The sequence below is a fragment of the Triticum urartu genome, chromosome 3A (assembly GCF_056163025.1).
Source record: "Triticum urartu cultivar PI428250 chromosome 3A, HENAU_Tu73, whole genome shotgun sequence".
NCBI classification, from domain to species: domain Eukaryota; kingdom Viridiplantae; phylum Streptophyta; class Magnoliopsida; order Poales; family Poaceae; genus Triticum; species Triticum urartu.
In genome coordinates this window covers 607424074-607437275 of record NC_141875.1, presented here as the reverse complement: position 1 = coordinate 607437275, position 13202 = coordinate 607424074, and the positions used below count along the sequence as shown (strand labels likewise).

General features: G+C 46.8%; 1 protein-coding gene across 1 annotated transcript; it reads right to left on the bottom strand.

Moving 5' to 3' along the window:
• Positions 1-11975: 11975 nt before the first annotated feature.
• Positions 11976-12882, bottom strand: LOC125548887 (RING-H2 finger protein ATL78). Its single transcript, XM_048712410.2, has one exon. The coding sequence runs from the start codon at positions 12880-12882 to the stop codon at positions 12121-12123; it is 762 nt and encodes a 253-aa protein (XP_048568367.2). The 3' UTR covers positions 11976-12120.
• Between the last annotated feature and the right edge of the window lie 320 nt (positions 12883-13202).

Sequence of the window (13202 nt, the reverse complement as noted above, 5' to 3'; positions counted from 1 at the left end):
GAATGATTGAGGTTTTCATACCGGATTATATTATTCAAATTTTGAATAGCCAACATGGCTGGATTTCTATTATGATTATCAATAACCAGTATTATAATTGAGGTTTTCAAAGTCGCTTTAGCGCCACAGCTATTATCTTTATCAATGGGCATGATTTATTTTACAATGGAGGAAATAGTCCCGAGTCGCTGCAGGCTTACGACCCGGCACTTGGGGGCTACATTATTCAAGTTGAGGTTATATCAAATATGCAAGTCTCATGTCGCTGCAAGCATGCACCATGACACTTGGGGGCTAATGCAAAGTCATTTTTATTGGCCTTATTGAAGACCCGACTCATCCCATTGTAATGAGCCGGCCCTTGGGGGCTACCAATTGCTCCTGTTAAAATTCAAGATACACAAGCCTTATTCCATTATATATTAAAGGATCCACTGCTCAGTTGGTAAAGCATAAAGCTCTTAACCATGTGGACGTGGGTTCAAGCCCCGGGGTGGGGGTTACATCATATGATATTATTTTCAATGAAAAGTCCCAGCTTAGTATTATCTTACTAAGCCGGCCCTTGGGGGCTACACGTTACTGCTCAAATTTACATCATCATATTTACAAAGTCCCTGCTCATTATTACATAATGACTCGACACTTGGGGGCTAATGCATATTGCTTTGCTTAAGACAATTCTAGGATGACCCGGCTACACAACTGGATTTCATTTAAAGCCATGGTGATAAGTCCCGACTTATTCATGCTGATTAAACCAGCCCTTGGGGGCTACAGGTATTATGGATATAAGGGAGAAATATCTTCAAATTTTCAGTTTGAGTAAATCAGATTGACCTGGTGTCTGCAAAAATCATAAACCGGCGTCGGCGACAATTATGACTCGGCATCATCTATTTATAACCCGGCAATTTTGGTAATCATAAACCGGCAAGTTTTATATCTCAAGTCGGCTGAATATAAGTTGAATATTTGAAGACCAATATTTTTGTCAAGTCAGAGCATTGAAGGCCGACTCAAATGGATGCTTTATTTACAATATTTCTTCTACAAGCAAATTGACTACGAAGTTGGTCCATTGACCCGGATTTTCCAGAAGGAGGAGATGACAAGGACTTAAGGATGATCAAGTGCCGGCTTACAAGAATATTTAACCCGGAGTGCAACCTGTCAATTTGTTCTTGTGTTTATGTTGCAGATCAGTTTAACATGGATAAATCCAAATTAAACTTGGGGGCTAATGTCGGGGATATACCCCGCGGTATGACCCTGCCAGATGTATAACCCGGCCGGACTTGGCGACTCACTAATGACCCGCCATGACTGGACGACTCACTAAGTGACCCGCCCGAGCCTGGCGACTTATGGGTGACCTGGCAAGCGGATCGAAGGAGCGACAAGACCCAGGGGCCCAAGAGGCTCAAAGCCCAGAAGGCCGGCTACGTTATTGTAGGCCGGCTTAAGAGGAAAGGCGTGAGGAATATCTCCTTTACGAGGAAGCAAGACCCGGACTTGTAATCAACTTGTAAAAGAAGATAGACTAATCCTAGTCCTACTAGGACTCCACATGTAACACGCCCCTCTAACTTATATAAGGAGGGGCAGGGCTCCCCAAAGAGGGACAAGCAACAAGAAACAATATCTAGGGCTAGACACCTAGAGGAGAGCCGGCTTACGGCGACTTCCTCATAATCATAATGAGACCTAGCCACAAACAGCATGTAGGGTTATTACCGGATGATGTTTCCCGGGGCCCGAAGCTGTCTAAATCCTCGTCTTGTGTGTTGCGTCTCTCGATTCCGCTCAACCCCTTCAAGCTACCACATAGATGCGTTGGCCTCGCGACTAAGTCCTTACACTAGGACATCTGCCGTGTCAATTCCACGACAGTGTTGATGAAGATGTTGATGGAGATTGCCCTCCCCAAGATGGGAGAGTTGGTGGTGATGATGATCACGATGATTTCCCCCTCCGGGAGGGAAGTTCCCCCGGTGGAATCGCTCCGCCGGAGGGCAAAAGTGCTCCTGCCCAAGTTTCGTCTCAAGACGGCGGCGCTCTGTCCCGAAAGTCCTATCCTTATTTTTTCTAGGTCAAAATGATTTATATACCAGAAGATGGGCACCGAAGGTGGGCCTGGGTGAGCACAACCCACCAGGGCGTGCCTGGGCTCCCTGGCGCGCCCACGTGGGTTGTGCCCACGTGGTGGGCCCCCTATGGTACTTATTTGCTCCAATATTCTTCATATATTCCATAAAAATTCTCCGCGAGGTTTCAGCTTGTTTGGAGTTGTGTGCAGAATAGGTAGCCTGGCGTAGCTTTTCCAGGTCCAGATTTCCAGCTACCGAAATTCTCCCTCTTTGTGTATACCTTGCATTTTATGAGAGAAAAGGCATTAGAATTACTTCAAAAAGCATGTATGAGATACATATCAGGATGCAAAATGGACGTATCACCTCCCCCAAGCTAGAGTGATACTTTCTCCTTCATGAGGTCGAAAATTATATATATATAATTCCGATCACGATGAACTAGATGCATAGGATAATTTTTTGGTGAAATTCAAATTTCAATCGATTCCAGTTCCAAGATCCAATATCATCGCATAGCCTATACCATGTCAATGCTTTTCCCTTCAAAGATAAAGGTAAAACCTTCTTCTTAACTTCATCTCCGGTAAACCTGCAAGCTTAAATAATCCACAAATTTCATCCACATATATGAGATGCATATCAGGATGTTCAGTTCCATCTCCTACATAAGGATTAGATAGCAGTTGTTCTATCATACCCGAAGGAATTTCATAACCAATATTTTCAGTAGGTGCAGTAGGTTGCGGGGCAACTCTTTGTGTTTCCAGTCGAGGTGAACATACCCCGAACAAACCCCTCAGATGATGGTTTTCCATAGTAGCAAGTGATAATAAATTTCAGCACGTAATATAAGTTTTTCCTTACCGATTTCCACTTACCAAGAGTGCTTCACTCCCCGGCAATGGCGCTAGGAAAGAGTCTTGATGACCCATAAGTATAGGGGATCAATCATAGTCCTTTCGATAAGTAAGAGTGTCGAACCTAACGAGGAGCAGAAGGAAATGGCAAGTGGTTTTCAGCAAGGTAATTTCTGCAAGCACTGAAATTGTCGGTAACATATAGTTTGATAGCACATAATTTGTAACGAGCAAGTAATGGTAATGGTAAATAAACTACAGCAAGGTAGCCCAATCCTTTTTGTAGCAAAGGACTGGCTAAAACGGTCTCTTATGATAAGCAAAGCATTCTTCAGGGCACACAGGAATTTCATCTAGTCACTTTTCATCATGTTGGTTTGATTCGCGTTCGCTACTTTCACAACTTGATATGTGGGTGGACCGGTGCTTGGGTGCTATTCTTACTTGAACAAACCTCCCACTTATGATTAACCCCCTCGCAAGCATCCACAACTACGAGAAAAGTATTAAGATAAAATCTAACCATACCATTAAACATATGGATCCAAATCAGTCCCTTACGAAGTAGCGCATAAACTAGGGTTTAAGCTTCTGTCACTCTAGCCTCCCATCATCTAATAACTACTCCACAATGCATTCCCTTAGGCCCAAAGATGGTGAAGTGCCACGTAGTCGACGTTCACATGACACCACTAAGGGAATCACAACATACATATCATCAAAATATCGAACACATCAAATTCACATGATTACTTCTCATGTGACCTCAAGAACGAAAGTAACTACTCACAAATGATATTCATGCTGAAGATCAGAGGGATATTAAATAGCATAATGGATCTGAACATATAATCTTTCACCAAATAAACCATATAGTAATCAACTACAAGATGTAATCAACACTACTAGTCACCCACAGGTACCAATCTGAGATTCTGGTACAAAGATTGAACACAAGAACTAGGGTTTGAGAGGAGTTGGTGATGTTGAAGATGTTGATGAAGATTGGCCTCCCAAAGATGAGAGGGTTGTTGGTGATGACGATGGCTTTGATTTCCCCCTACGGGAGGAAAGTTCCCCCGGCGAAATTGCTCTATCGGAGGGAAAAATTGCTCCTGCCCAAGTTCCGCCTCGAGACGGTGGCGCTCCACCCCGAAAGTCCTCTCCTTATTTTTTCTAAGTCAAAAGACCTTATGTACCAGAAGATGGGCACCGGAGGTGGGCTGGGCTAGCCACAACCCACCAGGGCGCGCCCCAGTGTCTTGTGGTCACTAGGTGGCCCCCCTCCAGTAGTTCTTTTCTCCAATAATTAATAAATATTCCAAAACCATTCTTCGTAAAATTTCAGCTCATTTGGAGATGTGCAGAATTTCAGCTGCCGGTATTCTCCCTCTTTGTGTAAACCTTGCATATTATGAGAGAAAACGCATTCGAATTACTTCATAAAGTATTATTATGCATAAAAACATTATAAATAACAGTAGGAAAACATGATGCAAAATAGACGTATCAGTGCGGTGCTTGGATCGGATTGGATTGCGACACGAGTAGGACTACGTCAACTATGATCTTTAGATCGTTAACGCTTTCGGCCTACTAGGGTACATAGACACACTTCCGTCTCTTGTTGCTAGCATCTCCATAGATAGATCTTTGGGTGTCTCGTAGGGAGTTTTATTTTGATTTTCCATGCAACGTTCCCCCTCATAAACATGCGGTCATGATTATCGAGTAGAGCATTCGCTTGAGGACAAGCGAGGTCTAATTTTGGGGGAGTTGATACGTGCATTCTGCATCATTTTTTCCTAATGTTATTATAGTGTTTTTGATCAATATTTCACTTTATGATGCAATTCTAATGCCCTTTCTCTCTTATTATGCAAGATCTACATGAAGAGAGAATTTGCCGCAGCTGGAATTCTGGACCTGAAAAGACCTATAGCACAGATAGCTATTCTCCATAGCTCCAAATGACCTGAAAATTTATTGAGATTTATTTTTAAATTTATAAAAAATACTGGAAGAAGAATCACCAATAGGGGCCCCACCAATGAGCCACAAGCAGGTCTCTGTGGCCCATCTTCTCCTATATGAAGCCATTTGCCCTAGAAAAAAAATCAGAAAAAGACTTTCGGGATGAAGCGCCGCCGTCTCGAGGCGGAACCTGGGCAGAAGCACTTTTGCTCTCCGGTAGAGCGATTCCTCCAGAGATACTTCCCTCAAGGCGGGGGAAATCGAAGCCATCGACATCACCAACATTCCTCTCATCGTGGGAGGACACTTCTCCATCAACAGCTTCATCAATACCATCTCATTTGAAACCCTAGTTCCTCTCTTATAATCAATCTTTGTCTCAAAACCTCATATTGGTACATGTGGGTTACTAGTAGTGTTGATTACATCTTGTAGCTGATGCTATTAGGTTTATTAGATGGAAGATTAGATGTTCAGATCCTTAATCATACTATAGTCCTCTTATCTTGAACAGTAATATGATTTGTGAGTAGTTTCGTTTGTTTTTTAGGTCATGTAAGAAGTCTTGTTCGACACTCTTACTTATAGAAAGGTCTACAACTGATCTCCTATACTTGTGGGTCATCAATAGTCAAGATTTTTTATACACATTTAACATTTTTCATATGCTTGATTAACATTTTTGAATACTTGTTTACCATTTTTTCAAATGCTTGACTAATATTTTATAAATAGATGAACACTTTTTTTCACATACATTGTATATTTTTTCTATACGTTTTTCATATATATGAGAAACATTTTATTTATATAGATTTTACATTTTTCAAATAGAACTTTAACTTTTTTAATACATGGTCAACATTTTTTCTATACACACTTTAAACATTTTTCAAATGCTTGATATAAAATGATTTTTCAAATACAAGATTAACATTTTTATTGATACATGATCAAAAAATTTATATACATATTAACATTTTCAAATGCATTATTAAGATTTTTTTTCAAATACATGTTTGACATTTTTGAATACATGGTCAACATTTTTCAAATGCTTCACTAACATTTTCAAATATATCTTTACCATTTTTTAAATGCTTGGTTAATTTTTTTAATACAATGAACTTTTTTGAAACACACTATTTTTTGTACACAGTTTTTGTATACATAAGAAATATTTTATTTATACACATTTATCATTTTTCAAATATTTGATTCACATTTTTTTTCAAATGTTTTATGTAACGTGTTTTTAATACATTTATTTAGAACATTTTAAAGTATAAACGACAGTAAAACAAGAAAGAAAAACATAAAGAAAAAGTGAAAGAAATCACGGAGGCCATGGTCTCCTGCGCTCCTGAGCCGGTCCATTTAGGCAGGCACCTGACGCCAGAGCAGACTAGGTCTTGCTATAAGCGAGACATAGCGCTGCCCTCAAGGACGCGAACGTGTGTGTTCGTTCGTTGTGTCCTTCTCATGGCTTCGTGAGGTCAACTAAGCTAGAAATATCTAGTCAACTCGTTAGCAAAGTCGCATATGCACCTACAAGAAAGTCACATGTGATAAACAACAAATGGATATGCGCAAAACAAAAAAAAAGAACAAATGGAGCCGCATCGTTTTTCCACTCCAGCATTCACTTTCTACGGTTCTACCAAGTGCGATCCGAGCTCACAGAAATTTTTACAGCGTAGCTGCACGAGTAAAACGCCGAGCATTAGTCACCCCGCAACAAAGATCCACCCCCTCCTCCTCCGCCGCATGATCGCGATCTTCGCCGCAAGCGACCGGCTAACTAACGAGCTAGTACGATGTGAGGCACCATCTCTCTGTCAAGTCCGAACATCCTCCTCAGCTCATGCCTCGTGACTCAGAACTCCGTCAACACCTGACACGACTCCACCGGCCGATTGGACCACGGACGGCACAAGGAGCTCCGCCATTGGAGCACTGTCGCCGCACTACCACTCGCCGCCGCTGGATCCATCGAAAACCGAACTCCCGGGGTTTAACAAGCCCAATAATTGCCTTTCTCACAAAGTTTGACGTAACAGACGCTGCTCCTCTGACGCTGGAGGCCTGCAGGGTGATACCCCGTTGGTGCTTTCAGCACTCGGGGATCTGATAAGGTGATACGCATATGCCTAGCCTAGACCAGAGCCCTAGATCTTCATAACGAGCACGTGCGTTACGTAGTGGTGGGGGGAGCACAAGTGGCTGCATTATTGGCAACTGAAAGTGTATTTCGCCAGGGGGCGCGCGCTGCGCGCTGCCGTACACAGTTTCATGGCCTGAAGCTTCCACTAGTGGAAGGCCTGAGGAGAACCCATTAGGCGCGTCGGTACGTGAGGCAATAATGCGGAAAAGGAGGTCCATGCGGTGGCTGCAGCTAGCAACCCACTCTGGCCGGCCGGCCGGCCGGAGAGCGCATGCAGGAGGAAGTTTCCCGGCTACGTGCGAGTTAGAATCGTGTTTCGTGCATCCTCAGTTTAGCTTTGCTGTCGAGCTAAACAGCACTAATTAAAGAAATGAGAATGAAGGTTTGATGGGAAAACAGTCAAATGTGGCACATGGTATTCTGGAGAGGAGCAAAGGCTCTTTGTTTGTGTGAACTTTGGAGTGTTATCGTGGAGTGAAAGTTGAGAGTCGGTGGCGCGTGGCGGCCTGACATACTTCAGACCCACGTTTATGTCTAGTTGGACTCATGATGGCCTCATTAGATGAACTATCAAGCAAGCATTTCTTGCGGGATTAGAGTGAGCAGCAAATTACAATCTTAATTTACTTCCTCCTATCAAAATTAATTGATGCAGCGCTCTAGTACAAGTTTACAATCTTAATTTAGTAGCATATTTTCTACAACAGAGATGTCAAAGGGCAAATCATGGTATCATGGTCGTCACACCTCACAAGTGAGACCACGTCAGATCCATCTTACTTACAAGTGCTAAGGGCATCTTCAGCCGTTGGCCTTCCAGGAGGGGCAAAAAATCGCCCCCTAGAGGCGCATCGGCGCTAAACCGCGCACTGGGGGCGTGATGCCCCCCAGTCGCGGCCCCTCACAAGTTTTTAAAATGTTCAAATTCGGCGCAAACACAACGCAAATATGGGCGAGTTCGTTCAAATTTAAACATATTTTATAAAAAAGAAAAAAAAACTACCGCGGGCTACCCCCGCCGTCTCCCTCGCCGCCCGCCCACGCAGTTCTACATGCCGAGGAGGCTGTAGAACCGCGTGTAGTCACCGCCGTCGTCGTCGTCGTCGTCATCGCCCCCGCCTACGCCTCCGCCGTCCCTGCTGCATCCCTCCCCCGGTTGGCGCGGCGGGTTGGACGGTCCGGGGGCGTCGTCGTCGTCGCTATCGAGGACGACGACACCGTCCTCGTCCTCGCGCCCACATTTGCGGGCGGCGATCTCCTCCAGGGCCCGGCGTTGCCGGATCATCTCCTCGCGTAGGTAGTCATCGCGCGACCACCGCATGGCGTCCTCGTCGGAGAAGCCGCGCCGGGCTATCTCCTCGTACTCCGGGGGGAGGCTGGGCTTCACCTTGGGCTCGACGAGGGCGCCGGAGCTGCAGGTACGCGCGCTGACAGGCGTGTCCTGGGGCTCCGGCTTGACGGGGCGGAGGTGGAGGCAGGAAGAGCCGCCGGACGAGGAGGAGGACACCCTGGTCTCCATGCGCCTCGGTGTCCAGGAGCTTCCCTGGCGGCCCGGCGGCGTGAGAAGGACGGGGGAGCGGGGTACTCGAGGCGCGGCGTGTTGCCGCCCTCGATGTACTCGAGGACGGACTCCAACGTGCGCCCGGGCACACCCCACCACCGACGCCGGCCGACGGCGTTGAACCTGCCGGAGGGCACGACGCCATTGGTGGCCTCGAGTTGCTCGTCGTGCCGGCGGCGGAAGTACGGCTCCCAGATTGGGCTGTCGGGGACGTACCGGGGCCCCTTCCTCGCCGCACGCGGCAGGGACGAGCAGATGCGTGCGATCTCCGCACGCCGCGCCGCGCCGGTGGGTACCGGGGGCACCGGCATGCCGCCGGCGCTGATCCTCCACGCCCCGGGCACCCGCATGTCCGACGGGACCGGGTACTCGGCCTCGAAAAGAAGGCGAGACTCGTCCTCGTGCAGATGATGGCGCCCGAATCCGTTCGCCGCCGCGCCGTCGCCTGGGAAACGCTCGGCCATGCTTTCTCAACTGGTGACGGCGAGAGGAGGAAAGGGGGAGAAATGAGCGCGTCGTCGGTGGATGATCGGGGTGAGTCTCTCCGGCGCGCTTGCAGTCGGCTTTTATAGGCGGAGACGCCGCGTGGTAGGCTTGGCCGGCGCGCTACGCGTGGCGTGATTGCGTGGCGGCCGAGGGACGCGTCGCCCAGCCTTCACTGCGCCGCCCGTGAGGCATCAATGGAGGCTGACCGGCGCGGCAGCACGCGCCAGCTTTGGCATTGATTCGCCGCGGGAAACGAGGCGATGAGGACGACGAAGGGGCGAGAAGAGATTAGAGTCGCTGACGCGGCGGGCCCGCGGCTCTTCACGCCAAAAATGATTCGTCCGGCGCCCTCGAGCGACCCCTAGCGCGTTGGGTTCGGGTTGGGTCCGCCGGCGCCAATTTCGACCCGAGCCGGCGAAAACTGGGCTCTTGGGGGCACGACTGGGCCGATTTTTTGGCGCCGGCGGATGAAAAAACGTCTGGGGGGCCTTCTTGGGGGCGCGGCTGGAGATGCCCTAAGATACATGCGAGGTGCAAAGCTGTACCTTGTAATCGTGCAACTATGTTTCATCTAGGAAAAAGGATAAAAAAATAGCATGCCCTACCTGGCTACCTCTGATTTTCTTTAAGCTAGTACGTTGAAATTTTACATGTCAACAATTTTTTAGCTGGACTAGAAGGAATCACTAGATATGATGTACAATTACTTGGTGTATGCCACTATGTCAACATGTTTGCACAAAACTACTAAAGGTTTTTCCCTTGAACCACTTCACATGAGAGTCTAGCAAAAGTGTTCTTCTAATCCTGAGCTCAAATGCTCCTCCATGAACTGTAAAATAGAAAAACATTCAAAATATTTTGATCTTTTGACAACAAACATTGCCTTAGTTTTTTTCCTGCATGCAAACATTGTGACGAAATCACATTCGTCGAGTTCTGGGAGAAAAATAACAAAATCGGCACTCCAAAATGCTTTAAAAATAGTCTTTTCTGGAGAATCAATTTCTTTTCTTTTCCCAGAGCATTACGAATGTTTTCTTAACAAAATTTTGGGCGCATGTAGAACATTCAACAATGTTTGTTGCAAAAAAATCATTTTGGTTGACTTTTTTATTGTTATTTATGAGGGTGCATTTATGCTCAGAAGCAGAAACTCCAAATCCAAGAGCTCGTCGAGGGACTTGTTACTCTTGGAGACCACCACCATTGTCTCAACGATCTCTTCGAGAAGCTTGTGAAGCAACCGAAATCTTCTTGTGAAGTGTCCCATCTCCATGCATACTGGATCGAGGACAATTCCTCGAGAGAAGAGTGACTCGAGAGAGGGTCCGCGCGTTGGCACCACAACAAAGTATAGAATAGGTGGATGTTTGAACTCCGGGAAATTTCTTGGGTCTTCATACTTGATATTATAAACCTTCTGCATAATTCAATTTGCTTGCTAGTTTCCCTTATTTGCAAAACTTTCTTAGCACGGGCTGTTGGCGCACTTCCTATCATATTTAAGGTTTGTGCTTGAACAAACTCTACTAGGTTGGTTCCACATTAGAATTAAGTTACATATGTAATTGTTTTAAAACACTAACACCCCCTCCGAGGAAACATCTAGCTCACCTAGACACATGTTGATTTTAAGATATATTCTCTCGAATTATAGTAATAAAAATATAGTACCGAGATGGAAAGGAATACCGCTGGCGCATCCTGTAAGTTGAGCCACCACATGAAAAGGAAGCGGTATTTGTCCTCTTCTTAATGTTTTATGGAGCTGGAGTGACCTAAAAAGACGCCATAGTAGCAAGATAGACAGAGAGGATGGTGGTAGACTACGAAGGGTTGAGTGATGTTTATTTTCTGCTACTCTATTTCAAAATAATTAAAGTTTTAGGTTTGTTCCAAGTCAAGTTTCATTGAGTTTGAATATATCAGTGTCTATAAACCAAATTTGCTTCGTTGGATTCAGTATGAAGTATATCGTCATATAATATATACATTTGATATTATTCGCCGAAAAAATATTTGATATCATAGAACTTTGCAGATTTCTCTATCGACTTGATCAAGCTTTTTTTACCCACAAAAAGGAAAGACTTGATCAAACTTTAAAAAGTCTAACTTAAGATATTCTTACACCATCTATCGCAGTGAGCCGAACATGTCCGGTTGCCCTACCTTTTGTTGACATGCTCCCAAGAACCCACATAGCAGCACTTATGATTTCTCATGGGTTCATCCCTTAACGGAAGAGGTGTGTCTGTGTTGTGTGTGTATGTTTCTGAACATGCGTGTGTTAGTGTGTATGCAGGCGTGCGAGCATGTGTGAGAACGGGTGATGCTGCCTATGGAGGCACCTGAGTAGGTGTAAACTGTCGATAGAGTAGAATAGGGTGAGAAAAGAAAATGAGCTAATGGGCTAGGCCACTTCAAGGGATGACCGTATAAACAATTGCAGTCCTTGGCCCAGATATCTTCAGTGGTTAGTGGGCCGTTTTGATATATATTTTTGGCAGATATAATTTGCTAACTTCATGTCGGAACAACGAACCTGGATAGCCCGAACGTCGTTGTCCAACAAGAATGCATAATCGTGTCTAAAAAAATACTAGGATGCATAATTTGCATAAAAATATCCTTAAAAAATATACATTGCTTGAGTGTATGTGTGTATATATGACCGTCTCTGATTGTACCGTGTAAAAAACACATAAATTGCACAAAAGTTTATCCATGTGGTTTCACTCGCAACTTATTTCATCGGACATTCGGACACGGGTCACTTCTACTGCCTCAACAAGATATGCAACAAGAAAGATCACGACCACGGTATCACAGACGACAACAGAGCTGCAACAATTTTTTTTTTAAAAAAAGACGACAACAGAGCTGCAAAATTGTTCACTATTCATATATTTTTTTCCCACCGTTTCACTAGTACTGTACAATTTCCTCGAACGATTTTTCACACACATGTGGCTAGGTTGTCTAGATCGTCTCGAGCTGTGCAGCGTCCACGTGCACCTGCACGGCCGCCGGCTCCTCGGGTCGGGCCTGCGGCGCGAACGGCTCTTGCCTGCAGGTGGGGCACGTCTGGCGCGCGGAGAGCCATCGGTCAATGCACCGGACATGGAAGCCGTGGTGGCAGCGCGGCAGCACGCGTACGCGCTCGCCCTGCTTCAGGTCGGCGAGGCAGATGGCGCACTCGGTGGAGCAGCACACGGCGAGCTCGATCCCCGCCGAGTACTCCATCGTCGGGATCGCCCGGATGGCGGCGCCCTTGCCCGCCCGCTTCTTCTTGCCGCCGGCGCCGGCTCCGGCGTGCAGCGCGGCCCTCTCCAGGCCATCGGCCTCGGCGTCGCCGGGGGCCTCCGCCGGGCCGTAGCACACGCGCCGCGTGACGCGGCACGCGCACTGGACGAACGCGCGGACCACGAGCGCCACGACGAGGACGCAGAGGAGCAGCGACAGGATCGAGATCACCGTCGCGTCCACGGAGCCGAAGGGGCTCGAGGGCGGCGTCTGCCCCGACGGGCCGGGCGACGCCACCGCCACCGCCGGCGTCGCCGCGGCGTGCGACAGAAGCCTCCTGGCATGCATGCGTCCCACGTCCATCGTAGCAACCTCTACTGTCTCCTGTACTCCTGCTTGTGCGTGTGCGTCTGTGTTTTTTTTTCGACAAGCGGGAGAGTTCTCTTGTGGCGCGGCGAGAAGCCGCTTATATAGCAGCTGAAGGGGGACAATGTGCATGGCATTTTCTTTCAAAATATTTCGTGTCGCCATCGCAGTAGTGGGCCTTGTGTATATGCTGCAGGCGATCGATGAGGGAGATGTTTCGTGGAATGTGGAGCAGCCGAGTCACTCAGGGAGATAAGAAAGATGCACTTCGCTGGGTGGCGATTCCGAACGGGCGGCAAAATCCGGAGAAGCTTTTGACTGGAACACCGAAATGCTTTCTTACTGTGCGTATTGGAGCATCGGTCAGAACACTGTAACGCTTTCAGAGGCCACGCCTCAAATCACACGCAGAGCTAGTATCTCGCGTGGGAGCATGGGAGCATCGGCCATGC

Coding starts and splice junctions, on each gene's coding strand:
- LOC125548887 (XM_048712410.2), bottom strand. CDS start 12,882: ATGCACATTGTCCCCCTTCAGCTGCTATATAAGCGGCTTCTCGCCGCG.